This window comes from Mustela nigripes, chromosome 4, assembly GCF_022355385.1.
Source record: "Mustela nigripes isolate SB6536 chromosome 4, MUSNIG.SB6536, whole genome shotgun sequence".
NCBI lineage: Eukaryota > Metazoa > Chordata > Mammalia > Carnivora > Mustelidae > Mustela > Mustela nigripes.
In genome coordinates, this window is record NC_081560.1 from 135,582,139 (window position 1) to 135,603,863 (window position 21,725).

Sequence of the window (21,725 nt, forward strand, 5' to 3'; positions counted from 1 at the left end):
AAACTGCCTACGTATGACCTTGGTAAATTATTACTCTCAATGGACCTCACTTCTCAATGTGCAGAAGGGGAATAATAATAGTTGCTCACAAAGTTGTTCTGGGGATTAGATGATTTTTTTTTTCCCCAAGTTTTTATTTACATTCTAGCTAGTCAATGTAGAGTGGAATATTAGTTTTGAGAATTAGATGATTTTAATATATAGGATGTTATTTGGCTCGTGGTAAGTAATTAGTGACCATTATTAAACTGTGCCAGTTGCTTTCCTATTCATGAACAGCTACATACCAAGCACACTATGATTATTACAGCGGTTTCCTCACCAGTCTTCCTGCTCTTTCTCAGTCCCCCATTCCCCAGTTGTTTTAAAAATAATCCTGTATGTCAGATTTTGTCACTCCTTCAAAACCATCCAATGGCTCCCATCTCACTCAGAACAGCCAAAGTCCCTACAGTGGCCTTAAGAGCCCTACATGATTGGGCCCACATTGCTTCTCTGACTTCATCACCTACTGCCTTTTCCATTCTCTACTCCAGGCTCTTTGGAAGTCTTCCTGTTCCTTGGACACACCAGATACATTCCTATGTCAAAGCCTTTGTGTTTGCTCTTCCTCTTTCTGGGATATACTTCCCTTAATGTCTTCATGGCTCACTCTCTTACCTTCAGACCTTTACTCAAAAGACACTCCTCAAAAGGACCTTTCCTGTTTAAGAATAGCAACCTTGTTAACACTCCTTATTTTCTCTTTTGTTTCCATGACATTCATCTTCTGACATTGCTGTGTAAGTTTTTGTTTTTGTTTTTTAAGATTGTATTTACTTATTTGACAGAGAAAGAGCGAGCATGGGGTGGGGGGTGGTGCAGCAGGCAGAGGGAGAGGGAGAAGGAGGCTTGGGGAGCAGGGAGCCAGATGTGGGGCTGGATCCCAGGACCCTGGGATCATGACCTGAGCAAAGGTAGACGCCTAACAACTGAGCCACCCTTGAGCCTTTGCTATATGGTTTATTTAATATATTTAATGTCTTTCCCTATAGGAGGGCGAGATTTTTGTCTGTTTTTAACTGCTGGATTCCCATAGTGCCATTCTCAGAGATGCTGAACATAAGAGTTAAAGTGGGGTGGGAGGGAGAGGGGGCATGTGAAGAGGAAGAGAATGAGTTCCAGTTTCAACATACTGATAAACAGTGGAACATTCAGGTGTGGTGGTTCCAGCAGGGAGATGGACATTACAGTCTGGAGCTCCAGAGAATCATCGGGCCTGGAGATGCAAGTTTTGTAATAGAGGCCATGGAAATGCGTAAGATCTCCCTGGGACAAAGTTTAGGAAAGAGTCCCGTGGAACATTAACATAAAGGATAGATATTTGATTTCACTTCTTCCGTAGGCTAATTCTGTAGAGATGAGTAATAGTATCCCTTAAGTTTTACCGTCAGAAAGCTGAAGGTTAGAAAAGTTATCTTGTTAGTTAGAAGCAGAGCTGAGAATCAAACTATGTGTATGAACTGCTAAAATCCGCGCTCTTCTGTGTATCTCCAAGCGTACCCCGAGCTGGCTACCGCCTAAAGGTTAACACCTCCGCCCCGCGCCTTCTACCCACATTTGACTTGCATTTGACTTCGTAACTTATGGAATGGAAAAAGCCACGGCTCAAGTGGCTTATCACAGGCCTGGGACTTCTGTGTTACTTTGGGAAGTTGTACGCATACCTACAACCTATTTCAGTGAAAACACCGGTCGATCACAGTGCTTTTTTTTTTTTTTTTTTTTTTAAAGATTTTATTTATTTATTCGACAGAGAGAGATCACAAGTAGGCAGAGAGGCAGACAGAGAGAGAGGAAGGGAAGCAGGCTCTCCGCAGAGCAGAGAGCCCAATGTGGGGCTTGATCCCAGGACCCTGGGATCATGACCTGAGCCGAAGGCAGAGGCTTTAACCCACTGAGCCACCCAGGCACCCCGATCACAGTGCTTTTTACGTAGTGAATGCTTTCACTCAAGAAGCTACATATTAATAATAAATGAATCCTTGTTACATTTTCATCCCGTCACGTGCTAGGTTACATACGGATATCAGCAGGCTTCTGTCATTCCGGTTAAACCAACTAATCGGAGTAGTTAGGTATGTTCCTAATGTGCTCGGTCTCGGTTAAAAGCAGCCGATCCTTCTAAGCAGAAAGAACTTCTACGGGTCCCGCAAGAGAACAATTAATCACCGCAGAGGGTGGGGCTGGCGGTGGGACCACCCTCAAGGAGAGCTTCGTTTCCGCGACAACGGTTGCTGTGGCGCCTTCCACGCCTTTCCATTGGTTACAGCCGAGCCCAGCGCCGGTCCTCTGGCGGACCTCATAGGTTACGGTTCTGCGTGTCGGAAATCTATCCGGGGCCGTAAGTGAAGTGTCGCAAAGCAGAACGAAGGCGGGAGTCCCGATTGCAAGCATTGAGGACGCCCAGGCTGTAGACGCCGTTATGGCGAATCCTCCGTGGGCCGAGATTCGTGAGAAATTCCAGGCCGCGCTGGCTCTGTCACGGGTGGAATTGCATAAAAACCCGGAGAAAGAACCCTATAAGTCCAAATATGGCGCCCGAGCACTGCTGGAAGAGGTCAAGGCGCTGCTGGGCCCCGCGCCTGAGGACGAGGATGAGCGGCCTCAGGCGGAGGACGGCTTGGGCGCGGGGGACCACACCCTGGGGCTCCCGGCCGAGGTGGTGGAGGCCGAGGGGCCCATCGCCCAGGGGGCAGTGAGGCTGGCGGTGATCGAGTTCCACCTCGGGGTGAACCACATCGACACCGAGGAGCTGTCGGCGGGGGAGGAGCATCTGGTGAAATGCCTGAGGCTGCTGCGCAAGTACCGGCTGTCGCAGGACTGCGTCTCCCTCTACATCCAGGCGCAGGTGAGAGCGAGCCCGGCCCACGGGGGTCGGCCAGAGGCGAGGGGTGGAGAGGGTCCCCACTCTCGCCAAGGGCGAAGGCAGATGTTGTCAGGCACAGTTTGGCCCCGTGTTTTTGAAGCTTTGGAAGAAACAGCTTGCCAACTCCGACAACATCACTTGCTGTTTCTCTTGGTCATGGTCAACGCGTTGGGTTCGTGACACCCTGTAACATCGTAAATACCTTTTCCAGCTCTTCTCCACCAGTCCAACTCCTTTCCTTTGATTAAGAAGAAACCCACAGTAATTTAAATCTAAATTTAAGGTCTCGAGGAAATTACGGAGGATGATCCGAGTGCATGCTTAATTTAAAACAAGGTTGTTGCAAATCTTCAGTTGCTGTTTTTACCCTATATGTATGTGTCCGTTTGCTCCCCGGGGAATTCCTGCTCATTCTTCAAACTCGTCTCAAAACAAACTTCATACTTTTAGTGACTCTCTTTGGATCATTTTGTTTCGAACTTGTATCTTTGAATTCTTATAGTGCTTATTATTTCCCATTTATAGGGCCCCTGGTTTATTAAGAAATAAATCTGACATTCCCTTCCAGGACATAACACTTCAAGATACAGATTTGTATGAACTCCTTGTATGGGCCAGGAACTTGGCATAAGCTCACAAACTTTTACATCCAGTAGTTCCAGTTTTTAATACATGTGATCCGGGGAACAATGATCAAAATTGATCCTATGACAAGTAGGCCTCAAAAAAAAACCCCTCAGAACTAAAAAGAAAATTGTATAGGTCATTTTTTTAACTCATGATCCAATAAAATTAAAAGCTACACAATAACAGGAACTATGTCTCTTTTTGCACACTATTTATAACCTCCATACCTCCTGCATATTAGGCCATTCCAAATATTTGTCCAGTGGATGAATAGTCTAATGAAATTCATAGGATGCTGAACTCAAACAAAACCTCAGTTACTTGGGACGCCTGGTTGGCTCAGTTGGTTAAGTGGCTGTCTTCGGCACAGGTCATGATCCCAGCGTCCTGGGATCGAGTTCCACATCGGGCTCCTTGCTCAGCGGGGAGCCTGCTTCTTTCTCTGTCTCTGCCTGCCACTCTGTCTGCGTGTGCTTGCTCTCGCTCTCTCTCTCTGACAAATAAATTAAAAAATATATTAAAAAAAAAGCAAGAAGTTTAAAAAAAAAAACCTCAGTTACTTGAAATTTTCTTTAACCATATGGTTGCCTAAAATCTTAATAATTTCAACATCTCAAGAATAGAATTAGAAACCTCTCTAAATGTAATATAGAATGTCCAGTATTTACTGTATTTTGATTTTAATGTGCATATTGTTTCATATCTTAATATTTCTGAAATCAGGATGCATCTTATAGCTGTGTCATAATTTACTTGGCAGTGTTTTCTTGGTGATAGGTAAAATAATTGTATCTCACAGATAGGACGTCTTACATCTTACATCTTGAAATACAATATTTCAAGCAGCCAGCGTTTTCTGAATGGTGAATTATTTTAGGTATTTTTTTTTTTAAGATTTTATTTATTTATTTGACAGAGAAAAGACAAGTAGACGGAGAGGCAGGCAGAGAGAGAGAGGGAAGCAGAGAGCCCGATGCGGGACTTGATCCCAGGACCCTGAGGTCACGACCTGAGCCGAAGGCAGCGGCTTAACCCACCCAGACGCCCCTATTCTAGGTATTCTTACTAAAATCAGGAACAAAACCTTGATTAGAAGTTCTGGCCATTGCAGGGGCATCTGGATGGCTCAGTTGGTTAAGTGGCTGACTCTTGATTTTGGCTCAGGTCATGATCTCAGGGTGGGTCAAAGGATCCAACCGAGGTGTCAGGCTTCCTGCTTAGCAGGGAGTCTGCTTCTTTCTCTCTTGACCCCCTGTGTCCTCCATACTGCTCATTCTCCTTCTTTCAAATGAATAAATAAAATCTTTAAAATAAAATGAATGGATGAATCTTAAAAAAAAAAAGTTTTGGCTGTTAAATAGTATAGAAAGCCAATAAGAGTTACTAATTTTGGGAAAAAGAAAATAATTTCTAAAAGTAACTATTTGCATATGTGATCCTGGTATAACTAAAAACTAAAGGGATCAGCTGAAAAACTAATAGAATTGTGATCAGTTCAATAAAGTGGGAAGATATAAATAAATGTGTTTATTTAATCAGTACTATTCTTGTATCTAAGCAATACTGGTTAAAAATACTATTTTTAGAAATTGCTTTCACAACAGCAATATTAGGGATAATAGAACTGATAATCCTAAAAGGAAAGATATAACAGTTTCCTGGGTGGCAAGAATTAAGCATAACAGTCATATTCTGATATTCGTTTGTAGGTTTGATGCAGTTTCTGCTGAAATCCTAATAGTTTTTCTGGAGCTTGACAGAATGAATATGTGTATCTGAAAAAATAAAGAAAAGTGAACATAGGAAAAAGAAAAATGCACTGAGATTAGCTTACCAGGTAATAAAACTATACAGCAATAGTAATTTAATTAGATTAGATTAAATAGTAATTTAATTTAATTAGCTAGTACCTAGCTGACCAGATACCCAAACTATACAGCAATAATAATTTGTCTTTTTGTGCTAATGTGTTTTTCTTTTTTTTTTTTTTTAAAGATGTTATTTACTTATTTGACAGACAGAGATCACAAGTAGGCAGAGAGTCAGGCAGAGAGCGGGGGAAGCAGGCTCCCCACTGAGCAGAGAGCCCGATTTGGGGCTTGATCCCAAGACCCTGGGATCATGACCTCAGCCGAAAGTAGAGGCTTTAACCCACTGAGCCACCCAGGCACTCCGAGATTTTTTTTTAAAGATTGTATTGATTTGTTTATTTTAGAGAGAGAACATGCAAGCAGGGGAGGGGCAGAATGGGAGGGAGAGGAAGGGAAAAAGAATTTTAAGCAGACTCCGTGCCAAGTGTAGAGGACGTGGGGCTTCATCTCACAACCCTGAGACTGTGACCCCTGCCAAAACCAAGAGTCTGAAGGTTAACCAACTGAGTCACCCTGGTGCTCCAGTGATGAGAGAGTTGATCTCACTAATAATAAAACAAACTAAAAGAATTAGGAAAATTGTATCAGATTGGCAGAGATTATTAAAGATTTTGCTTATACTTGTTATTGGAGAGACAGATACTACCAAAATTTGTATTTGAAATACAAATTCACAGAACTTTTCTGAAGATCCGTAGGTGTCAGAATTCTGGAGTCAAGACTTTGACTTTAAAATTCCATATCAATATCCTAAAATAATATTGGGACAGGTATGCAAAGGTACATCAACTTGGATATCTTCAAAAACCATTGAAATAAATATCAGTCAGTAGATAAATGGTTAAATAAATAATGATAACATCCATTTAGAATAACAGTGTGCAGTCACTAAAAATAATGATTTATATTTGTTACCCAAAAATATCAATATTAAGGGGGAGAGGGAAGACCATAAGGCAGGTTTGGAATTAGGTAGAATGATTCTGTTTTGTAAAAGACTGTGTATGTGTAGGAAAAAATTTGAAAGTAACAGCTCATGGGAATTTATGATATTCTGACTGCTTTGTCTCAATCTGGTGTTTCCTTCTTGGGAAACTATAAAAATACAAAACTGGATCCACATTAGAGGTTTATGGCCTTAAGAATGATTTTTCTCCTTGGGCCACCAGGGTGACTGAGTCCATTAAGTATCGACTGTTGATTTCAGCTCCGGTCTTGATCTCAGAATCATGAGATCGGGCTGTGTGCTGGATGTGGAGCCTGCTTAAGATTCTCTCCCTCTCCCCACATTCCCCCATCTTGAGCATGAGCTCTCTCATTAAAAAAAAAAAAAAGGAACTATTTTCTCCAGTTTTCTTTCCAATTTTTGCTATCAGCAAGATACACTTGCATTATCATCTTTTTTTTTTAAATTAAAGAATATGTTAAGTAGGCTCCACACCCAGTTTGGGGCTTGTGATCATAACCCTGAGATTAAGAATTGTGGGCTCTTGGGGCGCCTGGGTGGCTCAGTGGGTTAAGCCGCTGCCTTCAGCTCAGGGTCCTGGGATCGAGTCCCGCGTTGGGCTCTCTGCTCAGCGGGGAGCCTACTTCCCTCTCTCTCTCTGCCTGCCTCTCTGTCTACTTGTGATCTCTCTCTCTCTGTCAAATAAATAAATAAAATCTTAAAAAAAAAAAAAGAATTGTGGGCTCTACTCACTGAGCGAGCCAGGTTCCCTTCATCTTGAGTGAAATTTAACTGCTTCACCTTAGTAAATTTCCAGACAAATTAGTAGATTATTGAGGGTTGCTGGCAGGGAGGGGAGAGCAGGGAGAGGGTGATGGGATTATGGACATTGGGGAAGGTATGTGCTATGGTGAGTGCTGTGAAGTGTGTAAACCTGGCGATTCACAGACCTGTACCCCTCGGGCTAATAATACACTATATGTTAATAAGAAAATAAAAAATTATATATAAAAAAGATTAGTAGATTATTCTCCCCACTCCCTGGATATATATGTATGAAGAGTAGCTTTTGTGTGTCTTTATAGCTTTATTGAGGTATAACTGGCATACAATAAACTGTATGTCTGAAGTACATGATTTGATGAATTTATATACCCATGAAACAATCACTCCAATCAGGGTATTGACCATATCCATTAATTACCACTACAGGCTTCCTGTGCTCCTCTGTAGTCCTTTGCTCCCTCCCTTTCTCTCTCCCTTCTTAGTCCCTCCTCCACATTTTCTAGAATTGTATAATGGAATCATTCGGTATATCTCTTATTTTGGTCTGACTTGTTTCACTCAGCATCATCATTTCATTGCTGCATTTGAGACATTCATGTTTTTTTTCCTTTTTAGTCTGTTAATACAGTGAATGACCTTGATTGATTTTTCCAGTGTTAAACCAACCTTTCTTTCCTGTGGTAAAATACACTTGGTGTTTTTACCACATAAAAACTTGGGTGAAGTATTACCTTTTCTATATATTGTTGAACTCAGCTTGCTAAAATTGTAACATCTTTTTCATATCTGTGTTCATGAAGGGTATTAGGCTATGATTTCTTGTTATTGTCTTTGGTTTAGAATGAGATGGAAAGCCTTCTTTCCTCTACTGGAATAAGTTATACAGGGTTGGTATTATTTCTTATGTATTTGGTAGAATTTGCTAGTAATACCTTTTTAGCTGTTTTTATTTTTTATTTTTCAAAAGATTTTATTTATTTGACAGAGAGAAAGGGATCACAAGTAGGCAGAGAGGCCTGCAGCGGTGGGGGGTGGTGGGAGACACAGGCACCCTGCTTAGCATAGAGCCCCGTGCTGGGCTTGATTCTAGGACCCTGAGATCATGACCTGAGCTGAAGTCAGAGGCTTAACATACTGAGCCACCCAGGCGCCCTGCTGTTTTTATTTTTTATTTTTTAATTTTTTTTTTTAAACTTAGTTATTGTGGCACCTGGGTAGCTTCGTTGGTTAAGCGTCTGCCTTTGGCTCAGGTCATGATCCTGGGGTCTTGGGATCAAGCCCTGTGTCAGGCTCCCTGCTCGGTGGGGAGCCTGCTTCTCCCTCTCCATCTGCCTTTCCCCTCCACTTGTGTTCTTTCTCTCTTAAATAAATAAATAATCTTTTTAAAAAGATTTAAAAAAATCTTTTTAAAAAGATTTATTTATTGGGGCGCCTGGGTGGCTCAGTGGGTTAAAGCCTCTGCCTTCGGCTCAGGTCATGATCCCAGGGTCCTGGGATCGAGCCCCGCATTGGGCTCTCTGCTCAGTGGGGAGCTTCCTTCCCCTCTTTCTCTGCCTGCCTCTCTGCCTACTTGTGATCTCTGTCTGTCAAATGAATTAAAAAAAAAAAAAAAGATTTATTTATTATAGAGAATCTGAAGCAGACTCTGTGCTGAGCATGGAGCCTGATGCAGGGCTTGATCTCATGGCCCTGAAATCATGACCTGAGTTGAAACCAAGAGTCAGATGCTTAACTGACTGAGCCACCCAGGTGCCCCAGATGTTTTTATTTTATATTTAATTTTTTTCCTACCTAGTCTGGTTTCTGAGGACAAGAACGTGATGATGCTCTGTGAATGATATAATAGTTTCTGGTGTATTTTAGGATTTATATATATATATTTTTTTTTTTTTTAAAGATTTTATTTATTTATTTGACACAGAGAGATCACAAGTAGGCAGAGAGGCAGGCAGAGAGAGAGGAGGAAGCAGGCTCCCCGCCGAGCAGAGAGCCCAATGTGGGACTCGATCCCAGGACTCTGAGATCATGACCCGAGCCGAAGGCAGCGGCTTAACCCACTGAGCCACCCAGGCGCCCCTAGGATTTATATTATATTTAAGCATAATTTATGTAGATTGTCAGCAGTAGTTATCTTTGTGGAGTGAACATTTTAAAAAACCAGTAACATTATGTGTCAGTTATATCTCAGTAAAAAGAGTTACAAAACTAAAAAACAAAACATTATTGATTTTTAAAAATCAAATGAATTCTAGATCTGTTGCATAGTCTTTTCCTTTAAGACCTCAATAGATTATGGTTCAAAAGAAAAATGTTAGTCATTTCTAGACATGCTTTAGGGTTCTCTCCTTGGTTTAACATTTATCGTGCACTGCAGTCGTTGATTTCTGTAGCACAGGCTTCCCTGGATCTAGCAGGTTAAATATATCACCATACCATCAAAATAGAGCAAATGTGCCAACCAGTTCCTGATACTAGGGAAATCTCTAGACTCTGTAGGCTAGATACAGTATTCTCGGGTTGGGCTTATTGGTGTCATGGCTAAGTGGAGCTTCTCAGGGACTGTTGTCAGGAAAAATAAATTAAACTAGAGAGTGAGATGAGGTGACTTGTGGATCCATTTCTAAGATCAGGAAATGAATATTAAGGGAGATTATATTCCTCGAGCCTGGTGGGCAGAGTAATCAGTAAGTTGGTCATGGGCCAGAGCCCCTTAAATTTTCCCAGGGTTTCCCCAGGGTCCTGCAAAGAGCTCTCATAATTAAAAAGGAGACAACTGTCCCATCTCTGTACATTATCCTTATGACCTACAGTCCCTACTGAGGACTTATCACTTAACTTAAAAAAAAGATAGAGGGGCGCCTGGGTGGCTCAGAGGGTTTAGCCTCTGCCTTCGGCTCAGGTCATGATCTCACGGTCCTGGGATCGAGCCCCGAATCGGGCTCTCTGCTCAGCAGGGAGCCTGCTTCCTCCTCTCTCTCTGCCTACTTGTGATCTCTGTCAAATAAATAAATGAAATCTTTAAAAAAAAAATGATAGAAACATTATATGAAACTGGAAGACCAGAGGTCTGTGTTCCAGAGGAATGATCTGGTCAGCTGTAGGATTTCTAAACATTTTTGTGCCTGTGCCCCTTTTTGCAGCCTGTATTTTATAAAATAAGATTATTTTAAATGTATAATAGAAAATGTAAAGGATTACAAAAGAAACCAATAATGTAGATGTTTATCGAAATGTTTGCTTAAAAGATTTATTTATTTATTTAAGGGGTGGCACAGGGAAAGGAAATGTCAAGCAGACTCCCTGCTGGGCCTGGAGCCTGAAACAGGGTTTGATCCCATGACCCTGAGATCATGAACGGAGCTGAAATCAAGAGTTGGATACTCAACCGAGCCAGTGAGGCGCCCCTGAAAGTTACTTTCTTTTTTTTTTTTTTAAAGATTTTATTTATTTATCGGGGGGCGGGGGAGAGCAAGCACAGGCAGACAGAATGGCAGGCAGAGGCAGAGGGAGAAGCAGGCTCCTTGCTGAGCAAGGAGCCCGATGTGGGACTCTATCCCAGGACGCTGGGATCATGACCTGAGCCGAAGGCAGCTGCTTAACCAACTGAGCCACCCAGGCGTCCCCCTGAAAGTTACTTTCACTGGAAGATTTATATTGTCATTATTTATTTCTCTTTTCATTATTTTCCAGAATAACCTGGGCATCTTGTGGTCTGAAAGAGAAGAAATTGAAACTGCACAGGCTTACCTAGAATCATCAGAAGCACTGTATAACCAGTATATGAAAGAGGTATGTTGGATGTCAGATACATTTAAAAATTTTTTTTGAAGATTTTATTTATTTTACAGAGAAAGAGAGGGATTGCGTGTGTGCACAAGCAGGGGGAAGGGCAGAGGGAGAGGGAAAAGCAGGCTCACTACTAAACAAGGAGCCTGATACAGGGCTTGATCCTAGGACCCTAGGATCATGATCCGAGCCCAAGGCAGACGCTTATTCGACTGCGCCACCCAGGCATCCCAGATTTTAAATTTTTATTGAAATGAGTCAAGTACCTGGGTAGCTCAGTTGGTTAAGCATCTGCCTTGGGCTCAGGTCATAATCCCAGGGTCCTGGAATTGAGCCTCTCATCAGACTCCCTGCTTAGTGGGGAGCCTGCTTCCCTTCCTCTGCCCCTCCCCTACTTATGTACGCGCACTCTCCTTCTCTCTGTAAAATAAATAAAATGTTAAAAAAAAAATAGTCAAGATATGAGGGCTCTTATTCCTCATTTACAATGTTAGTACATGACTCTTTAGTTATACTAAGGAATCTCTCGATAGGGCTGTCTAGGTGTTTACCTAATAGGGTTCTTAAAAATAATCCTCAGATGAGGTCTAAGGGCAATCTTAGTCCAAATATAATTGTATAGGAAATATTCTGATACTATCCTAAAATACTGATATTGGCATATTTCCATTTATATTCTAAAATTTGTATTTTGAGCATGCCTGGGTGCCTCAGTTGGTTAAGCATCTGTCTTTGGCTCAGATGATGATTCCCGGGTGCCGGGATCGAGCTCTGGATTGGGCTCTCTGCTCCTTGGGGAGTCTCCTTCTCTCTCTCCCTCTCTCCCCCCTACTCATGTAGGGGGAGAGAGCTCTCTCTTTTTCTCTTGTAAATAAATAAAATCTTTAAAAAAATAAAAAAATTAAAATTAAAATTCTATTATAAAAATAAATAAAAATAAAAATTTTGTTTTGATTTCCATGAGAATAGCAGTGCTTACAGGAAAGCAAACAGCTGCTTTAGCAAAATATCTGATGTCTTTGAGGCATGGTTCTCATATTTCAGCATTATCAGTCTGGAGGGCTCTGGGGAGCTTGTTAAAACAGAATGCTCAGGGCTCCTGGGTGGCTCAGTCGTTAAGCAACAGGTCTTGGTCCCAGGGTCCTGGGATTGAGTCCTGCATCGGGCTCCCTATTCAGCGGGAAGCCTGCTTCTCCCTCTCCAACTCCCTCTGCTTGTGTTCCTTCTCTTGCTGTGTCTCTCTTTGTCAAATAAATAAATAAAATCTTAAAAAAAAAAAAAAAAACCCAGAATGCTCACAGGGCACCTGGGTGGCTCAGTCATTAAGCCTCTGCCTTCCGCTCAGGTCGTGATCCCAGGGTGCTGGGGTTGATCTGCACATTGAGCTCAGTGGGAAACCTGCTTCTCCCTCTCCCAGTCCGTCTGCTTGTATTCCCTCTCTTGCTGTTTCTTTCTCTCCGTCAAATAAGTAAATAAAATAAAATCTTAAAAACAAAACAAAAAACCAACAGAATGCTCACCCCAGACCTTCCAGTAAGTCTTGGTTGGGGCCCGAGAATTTGCCTTTTTAACAAGATGCCAGGTGATGTCGATGCTGCCTGTCCAGGTACTACACTTTGGGAACTACTGCCTCAGAGAAAGGATTTTCAGTGATTATTTTTTCCACTTGTGAAATCTCTTTGAAATATAGTTTGTAAAAAACTGTTTGAGCCACTGTGGTTAAGCAGGTCAGAATCCACTCAGCCCAATCCTCTAGACACCTTCTTCCCACCCCACCTTGGTAGTACAAAAGAGGTGCCATAGATCTTTCTAGGGCTGTAGGGAGCTTAGATCGAAAATTTGTACTTTAGAGGGTCACAACCTTGCAAAGGTGGCAAATCACTGTGTTACCATCCATTTCTTAATTTTTTTTTTAATTTTTAAATTTTTATTATTTTTTTAAAGATTTTATTTATTTATTTATTTGACAGAGAGAGATCACAAGTAGGCAGAGAGGCAGGCAGAGAGAGAGAAAGGGAAGCAGGCTCCCCGCTGAGCAGAGAGCCTGATATGGGGCTTGATCCCAGAATCCTGGGATCATGACCTGCGCCAAAGGCAGAGACTTTAACCCACTGAGCCACCCAGGTGCCCCACCATCCATTTCTTAACAGATTTTACTTACTAAAAGTTGGCAGTTTATAGGAGATTACCCATGTGTGTAGGCAAGAGGGAATAAGAGCTATTTCTGTATTGTCAGCTTAACTTTTCTTTCTTTTAAATGTTGGCAGTCTTCTAAAATTATAGTGGATTTTAGTTAATTCTGTACTGAGGCTATGTGTAGCACTCCTTTAAATAACCAGGTATTTTGAGGTTTCTTACATGCAGAGTTCAGAAGCAGTGCCTTACTGGGGTACCTGGCCAGCTCAGCCAGTAGAATACATGACTCTTGATCTCAGGGTTGTGCATTTAAGCCCCACGTTGTGTGAAGAGATTACTTAAAAACAAAATCTTAGGGGCGCCTGGGTGGCTCAGTGGGTTAAGCCGCTGCCTTCAGCTCAGGTCATGATCTCAGGGTTCTGGAATCGAGTCCCGCATCGGGCTCTCTGCTCAGCAGGGAGCCTGCTTCCTCCTCTCTCTCTGCCTGCCTCTCTGCCTACTTGTGATCTCTCTGTGTCAAATAAATAAATAAAATCTTTAAAAAAAAAAAAAAAATCTTAGCACTCGTTTGTGAACCAAGCAGAGCCAGAGTCAAGACATGACGGCTTGGCTGCCCCACAGGATTATCAAGAGAACCCAGCATTTGCTGGCAGAAGTTCCTGGCATCCAAGCAGAACCAGATCAGAACAGTGTGCCTTATTTTCATGTAGTCATTCCCTTGAGGGAGGGAGTTTTTTATTTTACTTAATTTTGATTTTAATATTTTTTTTGAGGGAGGGACTTTTAAACTTGAACTATTCCTTCCAGAAAAATACTTGATGGTAGCCCTTAAACTATGTTTCAAGGCCAAAACTTATCATTATATTTGGGAAAACATATTCTTCCCAAAACATGTTGGGAAGAATATGTTTAGATGTTTAGAAAGACAGTTGGTCCCTAGCACTGTGGATCTGCACAGTTCTGCTACCGATCCAGGTTTTACTGAGTGTAGTTTGACCCATGGTGACAAAGCGGAGCAGCAGAAGACCAGTGAAGCCCTCGCCGTAGAAACAGCTAGAGCATGCACTAGGCTGTATACCATGAGTAATTCTTCAAATCGATCTGATCGTTAAGCGTGCATCACTTCTCCTTTTCTGCCAAGACTTCCTTTTTTGTTTGCACTTAATGGACACAGTCTTAGAGACCTTACAGAATAAAAGCCCGGACATCTTCAGTCCTTTGGTGATTAAATGCACATTAGCAGATCTATGTCTTGTCCTCATTCACTGTTGTAAAGCAGGAACAGAGGATAGAAATACCATCTGAATTGTTGTGAATTGTTTAAATGCAGCTCTCTCTGCTTTTTTTCATTTCCCCCATCATGGTCTAAGTGTAAAGCACTGTGGATGAAGGTAATTGTCAGGATTAGCTCTAGGGAAATGGGTGTTTTCACTTTTTTGGAGGGGGCAGAGAAGTAGTTCTAATTTGATGGGTTCCTTTCCCCCTTTTATGGTGGCCTAATTGCCTTGGATAACAGCAGCTCACCAGTTCTTTAGAATATGCTCTCTAGCCAAGTCTAACTTTATTTAGATGTTACGGATGGGCAAGCTTGATTGAACCAAAGTGGGAACATTAAACAAACATCACAGCCCTCACTGATAAACATTATGACTTTGCTGTCAAGTGTAGGATCCTTTCTTCAAGAAAAAACTAATGAGGGGCGCCTGGGTGGCTCAGTGGGTTGGGCCGCTGCCTTCGGCTCAGGTCATCATCTCAGGGTTGGGATCGAGTCCCGCATCCGGCTCTGTGCTCAGTGGGGAGCCTGTTTCCCTCTCTCTCTCTCTGCCTGCCTCTCCATCTACTTGTGATTTCTCTCTGTCAAATAAATAAATAAAATCTTAAAAAAAAAAAAAAGAAAGGAAAAGCTAATGACCATTTTGTATGGCTTGTCTGGAAACTTCTGTAATCTTATGTCTTAGTAAAGTATTTTTTGTTACTCTATTTTGCCTTTGTACAGTATTTATTTCATTTTTCCAATGTGACAGGAGTATTTAAAAATTAAAACTGAGGGTGCCTGGGTGGCTCAGTCAGTTAAGCATCTACCTTTGGCTTAGGTCATGATCGCAGGGTCCTGGGATCCAGCCGTGTTGGGCTCCCTGCTAGGTGGGAAGTCTGCTTCTCTCTTTGTCCCTCCCTCCCCCACCATGTGCTCAGGCTCGTTCTTGTTCTCTCAAATAAATAACTAAAATCTTTGGAAAAAAAGTTAAAACTGATGGAACATTCTGTTTTGGTCTTCACCATCTGACAAGTTGAGTGGCAAGAAGTGGATTTTGCTAGTTTCTTTTCACCAATGCAAATTTGGAGTATTTATAAGCTGGCCCTGAGTGAGCATAAAGCATTGGTATCTGATTTTTTTTAACCTCCTAGGAACTAGAAATAAATGTGTGTTTTCTGAAAAAAAATCTTAAAAAAGAAAAAGAAAAAAATCAATGTCTTACTAAGTTCACCAGTGTTTTATATGTTGCTAAAATCACTGGTAAGTTTTTAGTCCTCATTTTACTTGACTTCTCATTAGCATTTGGCAAGTTGTTAGTCTTTCTTCCTAAAACACTTCTTTAACTTAGCTTCCACCTCCCACTTCTCTGTGGTGCGCCTTCTGTGGTTCCCTAGCCTCTGAACACGGGAGTACCCAGAGTGGTCTCTGGGCGTCTCCTTTTTCCATCTGCATTCATTCTCTTGTTCTAAATAACATCTCTTCGTGATGGCTCCCAGCTATATCTCCGGTCTGTAGCTCTCAAATTCCAGACCTGTCTGTCCCACTGCAAATGTGATATTTGCACTTTTTAAGGAGTAGGTGTCTCTAAAACCACTGTCTAACACTGAGCTTCTGATAACCTTCCTCTCCCCACCTCCCTTACGGTAAACACCAACTTCTTTCTTCAGTTGCTGAGGCCTAAAGCCTTGGAGACTCCGCTTCTCACACTGTATCTTACTTACAGTTGGCTTCACCTTTATATCTAGAATCAGATCACTGCTATCCGGTGATGCAGGCTGCCGCCCCCTCTTGCTGAGGTTAGTGCTTTAGTCTCCCAGCTGGCCTTCTGGCTCTCATGCCCCCTTCGGCCTGTTCACAGCCTGTTCAAAGGCAGATTACGTCACGCCACTGCTTCCCTGGGGCTCTGCAGGGAAGACCCCAAAGACCTTATAAAGACTACAAGTTCAGTATCTTATTTGGCTATCCTTATTTCCGTAATTTTTTAAAAGACTTCTTTATTTATTTGAGGTGGGGAGGGGCAGAGGGAGAGGCAGTAAGAATCTTAAGTAGACTCAGTGTTGAGCACAGAGTCCGACCCAGGGCTCAATCTCACAACTCTGAGATCATGACCTGAGGGGAAACCAGGAGTTGGATGCTCAACTGACTGCACCACTGAGGTGCCTCTTTTCTAATTTTATCTTCTGCTATTATTCTCTCCTGTCTCATTGTGCTGTAGCTGCATTGACCTTCTTGCTGCGCCTGAAACATACAAGACAAGCTCCTGACTCAGGGTCTTTGCCCTTAACTGTTCCCGCTGCTGAGACTGCTCTTCCCCTAGCCACTGACCTGGCTCACTCCTTCATTCCCTCCCGCTTGTGACTCAGATGTCTCCCATCCAGTGAGCACTCACTGGCCACTCCGTCTAATACTACAGACCACCCTCTGATGCTTCCTGTCCTCCTTGCCTGCTTCATTTCCTGCTTCACATGTACATTGTCTAACCCATTGGCCATTTTAGTGATTTATCTTACTTATCACCCATCTTCAGTACTAAAATGTAAGCTGCCTGATGACAAGGATTTTTTTTTTATTGTATTCACTGCTGTCTTCACAGCATCTAGAACAGTACCTATTTCTTTCTTTCTTTCTTTTTTTTTTTTTTTAAAGATTTCATTTATTTATTTGAGGGAGAGTGAGTGAAAGAGAGCATGAGAGAGGAGAAGGTCAGAGGGAGAAGCAGACTCCCCAAGGAGCTGGGAGCCTGATGCAGGACTTGATCCTGGAAGTCCAGGATTATGACCTGAGCCGAAGGCAGTTGCTCAACAAACTGAGCCACCCAGGCTCCCAACAGTACCTATTTCTTGAATTAATGAGTGATATTCCACTTTGTCCATCCACATCAACCAAAAACAGAATGTTACTACTGTGTGAGTGCTTGAATGAATTTAACAGAACGTTTCAGTTTAAATATATATACAGTAGTAGTTTGTTGGAGAATTTAATTGCTTATATGATTTTGTACTTACTTAGTATCAATAGTCATTCGGAATAAAAATATTTTTTAATATTTCATAAATTATTGAGCTAACAGTGGCAGACGTTAGAATGTCATTTAAAAAATCTGTAGATTAGAAGAGTTCTAGGTAAAGGAGAGATCTAAACACAGCAGGGGGAGATCACTGGGTTTGAAGGTAGGAAAGTGGGGATTCTAGTTTGGTTTGTGGATGTAACTGACTGACCTGGAGGAACTCAGACTTTCTGTGCCACCTGTTCCTCATCTCTAAGATGGAGATAACTTTCCTATCTTAACAATACAGAAATGTTGTAGGGATCAGATAATAGAGTAGTTAATGCAGAGTCTCCAGAAACATGCTCTATGAAATAGTCACATAATGGTTAAGTAAACGATGGTACACTAATAAAAGAGAATATGATACAACTGTTAAAATGATAAACTCTGCATCTTGAATACATGGAAAATGTATACAATACATGCATGCACCTTGATTATACTTTTCATCTTCCCTGTAAGGATGGGCTAGATGTTATAAGTAATAAAAATGATCATTTTAGTTTTGGAAGTTGTAGAGATGCCTAGGTTGCTCGATCAGTTGGGCAGCTGCCAGCCCAGGTCATGATCTCAGGGTTCTGGGATCAAGTCCCGAATCAGGTTCTTTGCTCATTGGGGAACTTGCTTCTCCCCCTGGCTGTTCTGCCTGCCATTTTCTCTGCTTATGCTCTCTCTCGCTGACAAATAAATAAAATCTTAGGGGGAAAAAAAGTTGTAACTAATAAACACTAATGTTTATTGTGTGCTTAAGCACACTGTATTTTATTCTCACAACAACTCTGAAGGAGGTACTGTTTTGTGGTTGTTCTTGTTTTATGGAGGAAGTACTGTTACTCCCATTTACAGGTAGTGAGTGTGTGATTCAGTGAGGTTAGCATAGACTGTATGGCAGAGTCAGGATTTAAATGGTTTTTCAGACCGTAAACTCTTGTTCTTTCTCATGTACCATGCTGCCTTCCAAGGTAATATTGTTGAATAATTATTGTATTAAGATAAAAGGATTCTTTTTCTCCATAAAATTGTTCAGATATAGAATAAGTAATAAAGAAAATATATTTTATTTTTACAAAGAGTATATTTATTAGTAGGTTTTGTGTGAGGTTAAGAGACCAAATACTGGGGAACCTAACTCATTTGGTGGGGCATGTGACTTTTGATCTTGGGGTTATGAGTTGAACCCCACTTTGGATGTAGAGATTACTTTAAAAAAAAAGTAAAAAAAATCAGACAGAGGTATATTTAACTTACTTATTTAAATTTTCTCAGCTTTTTATGTTTTTAAAAGATTTTTATTTTATTTATTTGACAGAAGAGATCATAAGTAGGCAGAAAGGGAGGCAGACAGAGAGGAAGGGAAGCAGGCTCCCTGCCAAGCAGAGAGCCTGATGTGGGCCTCGATCCCAGGACCCTGGGATCATGAACTGATCCCAAGGCAGAGGCTTTAACCCACTGAGCCACCCAGGTGCCCCCTTATTTTTTAAGATTTTATTTTTTAAGTAGTCTCTACACTTAGGATGGGGCTCGGACTCACAACTCCAAGATCAAGAGTTGCTTGCTCTACCTACTGAGCCAGTCAGGCACCCCCCAGCTTTATTGATATAATTAACATATAACATTGTATAAATTTAGGGTGTGCAATGTGATAATTTGATGGGTGGATATATTGCAGATGATTACCACAGTAGGAGTAGTTAATATCTCCATCACCTTACATAATTACCTTTTTTGGAGGGGGGTGATGAGATCATGTACAATTTACTTTCTAAGCAACTTTCAAGTATATAGTACAGTATTGTTAACTATAGTCACTGTGCGGCTTATGAGATCTTCAGAACTTATCTTTTAACTGGAAGTTGTGCCTGTTGCCCAGCTTCTCATTTCTCCCTCTCTCAGTCCCTGGCACCCACTGTTCTACTCTATTTTTAGGAGTTAAGTTTTTTTGTTTTTTAAATTTAAGATGCTACGTATAAGTTGTACCATTCACTATTTGGAGAATGGCCATTTTAAAGCATTTGACATGTTATAAAATTGCTTTTCATAAAAACACTAGCAATGTACTCTCTTTTTTTTTTTTTTAAAGATTTTATTTTATTTTATTTATTTTATTTATTTTTTAAAGATTTTATTTATTTATTTGGCAGAGAGAGATCACAAGTAGGCAGAGAGGCAGGCAGAGAGAGAGGAAGGGAAGCAGGCTCCCTGCTGAGCAGAGAGCCCGATGCGGGACTCGATCCCAGCACCCTGAGATCATGACCTGAGCCGAAGGCAGAGGCTTAACCCACTGAGCCACCCAGGCGCCCTAAAGATTTTATTTATCTGACAGAGATCACAAGTAGGCAGAGAGAGAGGAAGGGAAGCAGGCTCCCCGCTGAGCAGAGGGCCTGACATGGGGGCTCGGGCTCAATCTCAGGACCCTGAGATCATGACCTGAGCCCAAGGCAGAGGCTTTAACCCACTGAGCCACCCAGGCGCCCCACTAGCAATGTACTCTTATTTCACTAGTATATGAGAGTTCTCATCTCCTTCAGAACTTATCTTTCATAGCTTTTAAAAAAATCTGTAATTATTGTAGGCAAAATGGTCTCGTTTCAACTTGAATTTCTTTGATTATTTTTAAGTGTTTATATTCTATTTTTATCTTTTCTTTTGAAAGCATTTACTTCATGCCTTTTTACGTATATTTATTTAAGTTTGTGTTTTCTGGCTGATTTGTTTGCTCATTTATATTAAATTTTTATTTTAAACTGAGATATTGAAATATTACATTATGTTAGTATAGGATGTACCATGTAATGTTTCAATATATGTATATATTGTGAAGTGGTCATCACGAGTCTAGTTAATGTCTGTCACCACATACATTTACAGTTTTTTTCTTGTGGTGAGATCTTTTAAGATCTATTCTTTTAGCAAAATTCAGATTTACAGTACAATAGTAGTAACTGAAGGCACCATGCTGTATAGTACATCCCCAGGATTTATTTGTTTTGTAATGTGAAGTTTTTGTCTCTTGACCACCTTCAGCCTTTTCTCCACTATCTCCACCTCTGGAAACAACTAGTTTGCTCTCTACTTCTAGGCATTCTTTTTTCTTGTGCGTTTTTGCCTTTTTTTTTTTTCTTTTTACAATTCCACATATAAGTGATCCCATATGGTATTTGTCTTTCTCTGACTTACCTCATTTACCATAATGTCCTCAAAGTCCATCCATATTACAAGTGGCAGGATTTCCTTTTTTTTTTAATGGCTAAGTAATTTCCTGTGTGTGTGCGTATTTTTTTTTTTATCCGTTTATCCCCTGATGGACACCTAGGTTGTTTCCATGTCTTGGCTGTTGTAAATAGTTCTCCAGTGAACATGGGGGTGCTTTTATCTTTTCGAGTTAGTGGTTTTTTTCCTTTGGCTTAATACCCAGAAGTGGAATTGCTAGTCTTATGGTAGTTTTATTTTTAATTTTTTGAGAAATCTCCATACTGTTTTCCATAGAGGCTGCCTAATTTACATTTCTACCAGCAGTGCACAGGGGTTCCCTTTTCTCTAACTTTGCCAACACTTGTTATTTCTTGTCTTTTTTGGTAATAGCCATTCTGACAGGTGTGAGGTCGTTTCTCATTATAGTTTCCATTTGCATCTCCCTGATGATTGGTGATGCTGAGCATCTTCTCTTGTATTTGTTGGCCATCTGAATGTCTTCCTTTGAATACTGTCTGTTTAGGTCCTCTGCCCGTTTTTGAATTGGGTTGTTTGGGTTTTTTTGGTACTGAGTTTCATGAATTCTTTATATATTTTGAATATTAACCCCTTCTCAATACAGGATTTGCAGAAACTTTCTCCTATCTGGTAGGTTGCCTTTTCATTTTGTTGTTGGGTTCCTTTGTTGTTTAGAAGCTTTTTATTTGTTATTTTCCCACTGTTCATATTTTACTTGTTTAACAAACATTTATAACACTTACAGTACCTTCAGGCACTGTTATAAATGATTTACCAATTTTAACTCACTTAATCCTCATGACAACTCATAAGGTAGATACTTTTATTATTCCTATTATATAGATGAGGAAAAAGAAGCACACTAGATTGTGACTCACCCAAGGCCACACACTAGTAATTGGTGAAGCTTGGGGTTCTGACCCACATGATCTGATTCCAGAATCCATACTTTTAATCACTGTACTCCATTGTCTCAGTAGTTGGACTTAGTCTAAAATACAAGTTTGAGGTGCTCCTTTAAGAACTGTGTAGTGTGGGGTGCCTGAGTGGCTCAGTGGGTTAAAGCCTCTGCCTTCAGCTCAGGTCATGATCTCAGGGTCCTGGGATCGAGCCCCACATCAGGCTCTCTGCTCAGCGGGGAGCCTGCTTCC

General features: G+C 41.2%; 1 protein-coding gene and 1 pseudogene across 1 annotated transcript in view; both read left to right on the forward strand.

Moving 5' to 3' along the window:
- Nucleotides 1–1,992: 1,992 nt before the first annotated feature.
- The window catches only part of KIFBP (kinesin family binding protein), a 38,420-nt gene continuing 18,687 nt past the window's right edge, over nucleotides 1,993–21,725 (forward strand). Inside the window, exons 1-2 of the mRNA XM_059397594.1 lie at nucleotides 1,993–2,890; nucleotides 10,829–10,927. Of these exons, the coding sequence (XP_059253577.1) occupies nucleotides 2,465–2,890; nucleotides 10,829–10,927 (525 nt within the window). The 5' untranslated portion in view covers nucleotides 1,993–2,464. The remainder of the gene's footprint in view (nucleotides 2,891–10,828; nucleotides 10,928–21,725) is intronic.
- Nucleotides 13,486–14,172, forward strand: LOC132015431 (ubiquitin-conjugating enzyme E2 N-like; annotated as a pseudogene).